Source organism: Muntiacus reevesi, chromosome 6, assembly GCF_963930625.1.
Source record: "Muntiacus reevesi chromosome 6, mMunRee1.1, whole genome shotgun sequence".
Lineage (NCBI taxonomy): Eukaryota > Metazoa > Chordata > Mammalia > Artiodactyla > Cervidae > Muntiacus > Muntiacus reevesi.
This window is the reverse complement of record NC_089254.1, coordinates 87,919,265-87,929,167: the sequence shown is the minus strand read 5'-3', so window position 1 is coordinate 87,929,167 and position 9,903 is coordinate 87,919,265. Positions and strand designations below refer to the sequence as shown.

The following is a 9,903-nucleotide window of genomic DNA, read 5'->3' as shown; positions in this document are numbered from 1 at the left end:
GACCCCAGCTGTTAATCACTCCCATCTTGCTTTGTAACTTCCATGTTGCACGGCGCTGGACACCTCGGGAGCCCACTTGAACACTTGTTCATGCCTAACTGGGAGCAGTGGCTGCCCTGCGGGGCTAGCTCAGGGGAAAAGTGTTTCCTCTTTCCGGCTGAGCTGTTTTCATACAGATGGACCCGTGGGATTGGACACACAGATGCCCAACACAGTGATCAGCTCCTCCACAAGGCAGTCTTGTATCAGCTTTCCATCCTTCCCTCCCCTCATTCCTGCTCCCTGGGATCATATTCCAAAATAAACCTACATGTAAGCCTTTGTCTCAGGCTCTGTTTTCAGGGAACCCAGGCTAAGACAGCCCTTATAAGAATCACATGGGAGGTACTATTATTACCCCTACTTCACAGGAGAGGGACCCGGGGCTGAGAAAGGTTTGATAACTTGCCAAAATCATATAGCGGATAAGGGTGGGGCCACTGAAACATTTAGGAAGGAAGGCAAGGGTATGAAATGCTTCTCTCTGGGAAAAGGAGATTGGATTTGCCAGGGATTTTTTTTTTTTTTTTGGCCTCATTGCACAGCATGTTGTATCTTTGTTCCCCAACCAGAGATCGAACCTAGGCTCCCTGTAATGGAAGCATGGAGTCCTAACCGCTGGACCACCAGGGAGTCCCCTTACCGGGAAACTGTAATAGAATTTCTGACGTGTTTCATGTCCATTGAAGTTTGTAGACATGAATTTGAAGTGAATCTAGTCACCCAAGGGCTGGAATGTTCTCCAGCGATACTCAGGTGCTCTGACAGAGGACGGAGGGGCGGGAGTGGGCATGGTGGGAGGGCAAGGGTGTGGGGGTTGGCCAGAGCAGGAAGCAGCTCGGAGCTGGGGTGGCCAGGGGTGGGTGCTTGGGCCCATATGGAGTATGGGCCCTGGGGCCCCAAGGGCCTGGCATTGAATCCAGGCTCCATGGTTTACTCCCAGGGTGACTTACCTGACTTCTCAGCTGACTTCACAGCTAACCTGACTTCTCAGACTCCTCATCTGTAAAGTGGGAATAATGGGGTGACCGACATCCCAGAAGAGAAGTGATAAGACCTAATGCCTATGTTCCAGGCCCTGTGCTGAGTTCTCTTTCCAGCCGTTAGCTTGCTAACCCTCACACGCCAATGAGGTGGGTGCCGTTAGAGCCACGGAGAAGAAAAAGTAGCCACTGAAAGTTAAACGACTTTCCTGAGGTCACAGCAGAGAGCGTCAGACTCTGGACTGACCTGGAGTCTGCTCTTAGCCTCTCCTCCACCCAGCCTCCTGGGGCCCTGCTTCTGAAAGACATCACTTTGCTTAACCCTGGTGGGAACACAGTTGCCACTGCCTTGTCCCTCTTCCAGCCACTGGCCCTGGCGCTCTTCTGCTCCTGGGAGCCTGGCTCCAGGCTTAGCCAGGCCAGGTCTCACTACTGACCCATAGCTGCCCTCCCTGCCCCCTGCTGCCAACTGCTGGGGACCTTTCAGGGGTCCACACTCGGGGTGGGGGGTTGGGTGGGGGAGGAGACACACCTTTCCCTTATGGAGCTCGGCGAGTGGGCTAGAGGGACATTTAGCCCTGTCCTGGGCCGACGGTGGGAAGCTCTGGTTTTCTGACCCTTGTGGCTGGCGGACCAGGGGAGGGGGGAGACTGCTGTGGTGGGAATCGTGGCTCCACCCTCCATGTCCCTGGGCCTGTGAGCTGGGGCCCATCCCCACCTCCCCTGCTTCCCAGCTGCATCGAGGAGTTTCCCAGGCTTGCAGTCCACGTGACCAGCGTCTCTCACTTCCTCCTCTTGGCCCCCTCCCGCTGCAGAGCCCAGGGCCTAGCCAGGCCCCCTGCCTGGACTCACAACGCCCCCCTCCCCAGGCCAGTCCTGAGCCCAGCATCTGGAAGTGGGCGGGGAAAGGAAAGTCTTGGCATTTGGGGCCCAGCCTGGGGCTATCAGGGTGGATGGGGATGGCGGATGGAGTCCAGGAAAGAAATGCAGAGGTGGAGAGAGGAGGAGGAGGAAACCAGGAGTCCTTGACTTTGGACACCTGGAGCATCACCACTTGTTTTCATTTGTTTACTGAGCACTTAGTCTGTGCCAGCCACTACCCTACCCTGCATTCCTTATCTCCACAGTCTCGCTTAGTCCTCACTGCAAGTCTATAAAGTAGATATTATGACCAGTTTACAAATAAGGGAACTGAGGCATGAAGTTAGAGGCCTAGGGGCACGTGGAATTGGCTGAGCCAGGATTTGAACCCAGCTCAATTTGCTTCTCCTATGCATAGGTGAAGAAGGGAACCCCAGGTGGCAGAGTGACCCAAGGGGCAGGGAGACCAGCGGTCCCAGAGCCCGAGAGTGAAGAATTTGTGGGTTTGTTTTTTTTTAGGGCTGGCTCCTGGACCCTATGCAGGAGAAGTCGCCCCCACTTGCTTCCAGCTTCCGGCCCCCCCAGGCACCCTCCTGCACCTCTGAGCCAGGGCTGGGCTCAGGATGGGGTCTGGGGGCCCTGGGTGGAGGTGCCAGCAGGGAGGCAGGCGCCATAGGCCAGGATGACAGACACCAGAAGCCCTCCCTGAACAAAGGCTGGGTGGGAGGCGGCCTGGTGTGTCCCCACCCTCCCTCCCAGTGCGTGCTGAGCCAAGACCACAGTCAGCAAGGCGGGACGAGCATGGCCAGGGCCGCGGCCATCCTGCTGTCCCTCATTCTGCAGCTCACGAGCCGGACACTGGCCCCGGGGACCAGCAGAGGTAAGTTGGGGTGCTGAGGGTTTGGGGGCAGCCAGGTGGGACCTTACCTCTTGCTCAGCCCAGTCTGAGCAAACAGCTGGGCCGGGAGGAGGGCTGCCTCCTTGGGGTGTGTTCGCCTCTCCCGCCAGCCTGAGTCCTCCCCGTCGGTGGAGGAACCAGTGTGGTGGCGGCAGGACGGAGGCTATGGCATGGGGTTCTGGGGTCCCAGAGCAGGAGGGGGCTTCCTGCTCTGGCCTCGGGAGGAATTCCTGCAGGCAGCGGTGGGGGAGAGGCTGCCCTGGAATCTGGGAGTCTGAAGTTAATTATTTGTTTTGAGAACAGGAAAAAAAAGAAGGTCTGCCATGGGAACTGGCTTTGAGTGTCTATGTCTGGCTTTCCTCCAGAAGGACTGGCAGGAATAGAGGGGTCAGTGTGAGGATTGTGTTGGGCGGAGGGGTGGGGAAGGGAGGGGAGCTGAGGACAGTTCCATTGTGAGCAATCAGGCTTTGCACAACAACCAGGAGCTCTTCTCTGCAGGTCTCTCCAAGTGAAGGACTGGCCGGATCTTCCCTGAGAGTCCCAGAGGACCCCAAGTTCTCCTGACTCCCTGACTGTGTTTGCTTAAGCAGGCCTGGGGGCAGGCAGTGGCCTGAAAGGAGAAATCATGGGGCATGGGGTGCAGAGCTGGGGTGGAGGGTATAAGATACTGGGACCCCACACTTGGCCACCCTTCATGGGGCTGGGGAGGGAGCTAGGTACCACACCAGGATAGGGAGCCATTCTGACAACACCCTGCCCAAGGTGTGGGTGTCAGGGGGTAGGACAGTGGGCTGAAAAGATGACGGCACTTGGGAAAGGTCACATTTGGACTTGCTGCTGGGCACCTTCAGATGTGGGATTTAAAGCGACTGTGCCAGGAGGAGAGGAGCAGCTGGAGGCAGGGAGACTTCAGCCTCCAGAGTGGAGATAGAGGGGAGAGGAGTGGAGCTGGGGAGATGGGGTTGGGGGATAACCGGCTGAGACCAGAGACTGATGGGGTTTGGGAGGGGTACCAAGAGGGCAGCTGAGCCCCAGATTTCTAGGTAGGTGGGGGTGGCATCGAGCTTCCCAGGTGGTGCTCATGGTAAAGAACCTGCCTGCCAATGCAGGAGACCTAAGAGAATGCAGTTTCAATCCCTGGGTCGGGAGGATCTCCTGGAAAAAGAAATGGCAACCCACTCCAGTGTTCTTGCCTGGAGAATCCCATGGACAGAGGAACCTGGTGGGATATAATCCATGGGGTCACAAAGTCGGGCACGACCAAAGCAACTTAGCACATACCACAAGGGTGGCTTTAACCAAGCTAAGGAACTCAGGACAAAGTAGGTTTGGACAAAAGGAGGCAATTTAGGTTTTGGACTAGAATCTCCAACCCACTTTGGTGGAGGCAGTCAGGGGGCTGGGGAGGGAGTGACATTGTGCCCTTGCTTCACTGGACTAGTGTTCACCAGAAACCCTTTCAGCTGCCCAGGCCAGCCTCACTAATGAGATGCCTCTGTGGAAGGACTCTTCCCTCTCCCTCCTCCCCTTCCTCCTCCTCACCCCCCTCCTGCTCCAGACCCTCTGCTGCCCTGCTCACCTCACCCAGAGGAGGGATGATGTTTGGGAACCAAGCCTGGAGTCAGATGATCCCCATCCACATAGTCTTTATTTTCCTGACTGCGGAATAGAGATCAAAGTGAGGTGAAAGTGGCCTTCCCCAGCCTCTCCTAGGACCCAGTGTCATCTAGAACCCAGAACAGCTTGTCTTCATTCCGATCGAGCCTTGAAAGCTATTAGGGGCCCTGCCAGCACTTTCCCCAAACCCTGCTTTCTGGAGCCCATCCTGCCCAGTGTGGGCCACCAGGCCGCTCTGCCACAGGCCTGGAAGAGAGTGGCAAGGCTTGGGTATGGCAGCACGGGGAAGAGATGCCCATCACTGTGCCTAGAAGCGGTGTCCTTTCTGAAGGTGAAACCGAGCAGATGGAGGTGGGGTTTGCTCACAGAACCCAGGTCCCTGAAAGCAGGTCCATCTTTCACTGATCTGTCTCCCTCTCCTGCTGACTGTGCTGACTTGTGGGTCCTCCCAGCATGACATGTCAGTTCCCCAAGCCATCCCTGGCCAAGACCCTGGTGTGAATGAGGCTGGATGACCCTGGCACGCCCCCCGTGGCTGGGGACCCCTGCAGAGTCAGAGCAGGCTACAGGGAAACCTGGTCGATATCCTCCCCCAGGCTCTCAGTGAGCTGGGATCTCTGGGGCTTATAGCTGCCTGAGGTTCTTATTACTGTTGTTCAGTCAGTAAGTTGTGTCTGACTCTTTGATACCCCATGGACTGCAGTACACCAGGCTTCCCTGTCCTTCACTATCTCCCAGAATTTGCTCAAACTCACGTCCATTGAGTCGGTGATGCCATCCAACCATATCATGCTCTGCCACCCTCTTCTCCTTTTGCTTTCAATCTTTCCCAGCATCAGTGTCTTTTCCAATGAGTCGGCTCTTCTCATCAGGTGGCCAAATTATTGGAGCTTCAGCTTCAGCATCAGTTTTTCCAGTGAATATTCAGGGTTGATTTCCTTTAGGATTGACTGTTTTGATCTCCTTGCTGTCCAAGGGACTCTCAAGAGTTTTCCCAGCCTCACATTTCGAAAACATGGATTCTTCGGTGCTCAGCCTTCTTTATTGTCCAGCTCTCACATCCATACACAGCTACTGGAAAAACCATAACTTTGGCTATACAGACTATTTTTTAGCAAAGAGATGCCTTTGTTTTTAATACGCTGTCTAGGTTTGTCATAGCTTTACTTGGGAAAACTGGTCTGGGCCACTTTTGTCCACCTAGGGCACCCTCCTCCTCCTCCCATGCTTTCACTCCAGTCCCTCACAGACCATCTCTCCTTCCCAGGACGATGGGTTTGGCAGGTGGACAAGGGTGGGGTATAGGACGGATATCATTGGGAAGACAAACCCAGGAAGCCTTGCTAGCCCCTCACCCATAGGCCCTCCCTGGATTCTTGTGCCTTCAGGAGGGGCCATCTCCAGGGAGCCCGTTGGCCTTGCTGACGTCCACGACTACCAGTCAGAGGGGCCAGCCTACTCCTCAGCCCCTGCTGGGGCCCCCGAGGAACGGTGGCGCCCCCTGGAGGAGCGGCTGGAAAGGCTGGAGGCTGAGGTCACGGAGCTCAGAGAACAGGTACCATTGAAGGCGATGGGTGTGCAAGGGGGCAGGGCAGGCCTGGTGTAGTGGGAAGAAAGGAGGGAAGGGGAGCCTGTGGGACCCAGAAATGGAGTTTTGTTTTAAATAAACATAGAAAGGCTCTTATCTGAACAGTTAACATCAGTTCTTTCTTACAAGAGAAGGACCTCCAGGTATTTGTCAACCAGATTTTCATGTTCTTTCACTTATTTGGTGAACATTACAGAGTACCTATTTCATATAAGACATCATCAGGGAAGATTTTGGATGGATAAAGGTCTTTAACTGTTGGGTAATGGGGACTGGGCCCCCTTTTGTCTAAAGATGAGGACTGGGGGCCCATGCTTCTCCGGGAGCCCATCCAGACCCCAGGCCATGAGAACTGGCGCTGTCTGAGTGGGATGCTGCCCAGAGGTGGGCGCATCTCTGCTCTTCCTTCTCCTCCTGCCCTGGCTTTCATACCCTGCGGGAGACAGTGGGGGAGGCTGAACCAATGCCTCCTACCCCCCTTCCCCAGAACAAGGAACTGCAGGGCAGGGTGACGCAGCTGGAGTCCTGTGAGTGCCACCCGGCTCCCCCCCAGTGTTGGGGCTTGGGCCGGGCCTGGCCCGAGGGGGCTCGCTGGGAGCCCGATGCCTGTACAGCCTGCGTCTGCCAGGACGGGGCTGCAAACTGTGTCCCCAAGCCCGGCCCGCCCCACTGCCACGGTGAGTGCCATCAGCCTGCCCGTGGGCACGACCCTGGGGCCTGGAGATGGCCCTGAGTGAGAGCACCATGTCCTCCCTAGGCTGCAGCCACAATGGTCAGGCCTATGGCAATGGGGAGACCTTCACCCCAGATGCCTGCACCACCTGCCGCTGCCTGGTGAGTTCTCGTGGACCCCCGGGATACCCCACCCCTGTCCCCCTCACCTCACCTGCCTGTCACTGCAGCTGGTGTGCAGAATGTTTAGAAGAGGGTGTCTACCTGCCCTCCCCCCAAGCCTTGCCTCTGGCAGCCTTCAGTTGATTCAGAATTATTGTGCTTTCTGGAGTTCAACCCCCACAACACACATAGAGGGGTTCCTGTCCTCCTGTACCCGCTCCTCACCTGTGCACCCTCAGTGTCCCCCACTCATGCGTCTGTCCCTGTCACCCACCTGCCTCTTCTCCCTCACTTGGCTCCACCTTCCTCCAGCCTTCCCTTCTTCACCCCTCCATTGGGGAAGATCCCTTCCCAGGATCTCCCCACTCTGGAGATGTGGCTGGCTCTTGAAAGCACTGGTTTCCGAGGGTTGAGAGTGGCAGGAGATGATGGGGCGGGAAAGGGAAGGACGTCCCTTTTCTGCCCTTGGGCCAAAGGTAGCCTGCAGACTCTGAGCCTGCTCAGCCTCTTGCTCCTCCAGTGGGTCCCAGCTTAGGGGGAGGTTTCGGTTCTGGAGGACCACCTTCCAGAGTTCCATCACCTGCTTCCCCACAGGACGGTGCTGTAACTTGCACCCAGAAGCCATGCCCGAGAGGACCCTGCCCAGAGCCGGGAGCATGCTGCCCACACTGTGAGCCTGTTTAGCTTCCCTCCGCCCCAGCCCCACCTTCCACACTGGTTCCAGGGCCCCCAAGCCTGGCCTGCCCCCCGCCATGTGCCCAGAGGGTGCCCTCCCACGTTCTCCTGTTTAGGGAGCTTGGAAGGAAAGTGCAAGTCAGCAAATGCTGCCTCTGGCCTGGGACTGAACCAAAGGCTCTACATGATCTTCTCCCTTCCCTCCAGGAGCTTCTAATCTAGTGAGAAGATGAATTTATATAGCTAGTGTAATACAAGACTTAAGAGCCAGTGAACAGATTAAGAGGAAGCAGAGAAAGGTAGTAAGTGGCTGGTTGCCAGAGGAGAGGGCAGGAAAGCAGGGAGGGCTCTATGGACAGCGGGTCATCCAAGCTGGGTCTTCAAGGGAGAGTGGGGTTTCCTCAGAAAGAGGGTCCTCTGTGCGCCAGAATGCGAAGACGTGTGTCACAGCAAATCAGCCTGGGAAAGCCAGTGGGAACAGGCTGCTACAAGCCTTGCAGTTTGGACTTTCTTCTGTGGTATTGGGAGCCGTTGAAGGCTGCAGAGCTGGCGTGTGGCATGTTCCAAGAGGCATTTTTGGAATATTCATCTGGTATGGGCTAGATGCAGGAAGACCAGGTAGGGGGTTACAGTATGCCCAGTGGTGTGGGCATGGAGCCAGAGATGACAGTAGGCTGCAGAAGGAGGGTTGTTTCTAAGGAACATGGTTGTATCCCATGGAACAGTGGACTTCGAGCTTAGGAGACAAGGAAGGCCGTGGGCCAGTCACGTGAAGAGAGCTGGGCGGAAATGGAGGCAGTGACTGCTGGGAAGTGTTACTAGCTCATAGGAAGATAAGGTTTCCAGGTTCAGCAAATAAAAACAGGATGCCCTGTTATATTTGAATTTTAGATAAATAATACATATTTTTAAGTATGTCTGGTGCAATATTTGAGGTATACTTATACTAAAAAAATTATGTGTTGTTCATCTGAAATTCACATTTAACTGGGTGTCCTATGTTTTATCTGACAACTGTACCACAGGAAGAATGGTAACTGGTAGTTTGAAAGGTGGGACAGGGGCCCAGGCACTGGTTGAGGTTTGGCAATATAGCTTTAGAGTCTTGGCCAAGATGAGATGAGGAGTAATGTCCTTGGAGTCACTGGATCTCAGTGAAAAGGGACACACAGACAGACACACACACATGCGTGTGCACGTACACACACATAACTTGTAAGATAAATGGTGCCTCGGGGCCTTTGCTAGCCCATATGATGTCTTAGAGAGTTGACTCATTTGAAAAGACCCTGATGCTGGGAACGATTGAAGGCAGAAGGAGAAGGGGACGACAAGAGGATGAGATGGTTGGATGGCATCACCGACTCAATGGACATGAGTTTGAGTAAACTCCGGGAGTTGGTGATGGACAGGGAGGCCTGGTGTGCTGCAGTCCATGGGGTTGCAAAGAGTCGGACATGACTGAGCGACTGAACTGAACTGAACTGATGATGTCTTTGGTGAAATTTAAAAAAAGTCACTCTTCCCTCACTGCTTCCGTGTGTAAAATCATGGACCTACTGATACTAGAGTCAGACACTACACTGCCATCTGCTGAAATGCAGTAAATATACAAATCTGATTCTCACCTTAACAGTGCCCCTTTGATGTGGTGTCCTTGTCTTTTGCCCCAGTTCTCTGGGTCCTTTACTTGGGGGCCTGGCCCTGGTTTTGCAGGCTGCCCTGGAGGCCACAGGGATGGGGAAACGTGGCAATTGGAGCGCTGTGTTATCTGCACCTGCCAGGTAAGGGAATCAGCGCCTGGCCCCAGCTACCACCTACGTCCTTGCTGTCCGGCATACCCCAGGCCTGGCAGTTCCCAGCCTGATCTGGGGACCAGGCAGGGCTGCTGCTGCCCCCCTGGCACTGAGCCCTGGAGCTGTCTAGGCCTCCACTTGGCTTGGGCAGTGGAGAAGGAAGGAGGGCTCAGAGTCTGTCCCGCAGGCAGGGACAGTGCGGTGCCAGGGGCCCTCATGCTCAGAGCTGAACTGCCTGGAGAGCTACACCCCACCTGGGGAGTGCTGCCCCATCTGCCGGCCAGGTGACCTGCCCCTCTCCTGCCCACCCCGCCCCACACCCCGGCCTCAGCCCCAGAGGGTTCCGTACCTACTTGGGGTCATGCCTTCCCCTGGGTGATGGCCACCCAGCTTGCTGTCTGCTGACTGGCCCGTCTTTCTGGCAATCCTCCCCAGGCTGTGAGTATGAGGGGCAGCTTTATGAGGAAGGGGCCAACTTCCTGTCCAGTTCCAACCCTTGTCTCCAGTGCTCCTGCCTGGTGAGTCCCCCGCACCTTTGCCCAGGCCCTGCTCCTCCTGGAATGCCTGCACCTGCCCCGGCCCGCACCTGCCACTCTTCAGTCCCTCACATAC

The 9,903-nt window shown here is 55.8% G+C and overlaps 1 protein-coding gene across 1 annotated transcript in view; it reads left to right on the top strand.

Moving 5' to 3' along the window:
- Nucleotides 1-2,678: 2,678 nt before the first annotated feature.
- Nucleotides 2,679-9,903, top strand: part of KCP (kielin cysteine rich BMP regulator) — a 28,944-nt gene continuing 21,719 nt past the window's right edge. The window contains exons 1-8 of the mRNA XM_065939218.1: nt 2,679-2,763; nt 5,787-5,953; nt 6,474-6,663; nt 6,744-6,820; nt 7,415-7,490; nt 9,212-9,279; nt 9,479-9,575; nt 9,727-9,809. Coding sequence (XP_065795290.1) covers nt 2,685-2,763; nt 5,787-5,953; nt 6,474-6,663; nt 6,744-6,820; nt 7,415-7,490; nt 9,212-9,279; nt 9,479-9,575; nt 9,727-9,809 — 837 coding nt within the window. The 5' untranslated portion in view covers nt 2,679-2,684. The remainder of the gene's footprint in view (nt 2,764-5,786; nt 5,954-6,473; nt 6,664-6,743; nt 6,821-7,414; nt 7,491-9,211; nt 9,280-9,478; nt 9,576-9,726; nt 9,810-9,903) is intronic.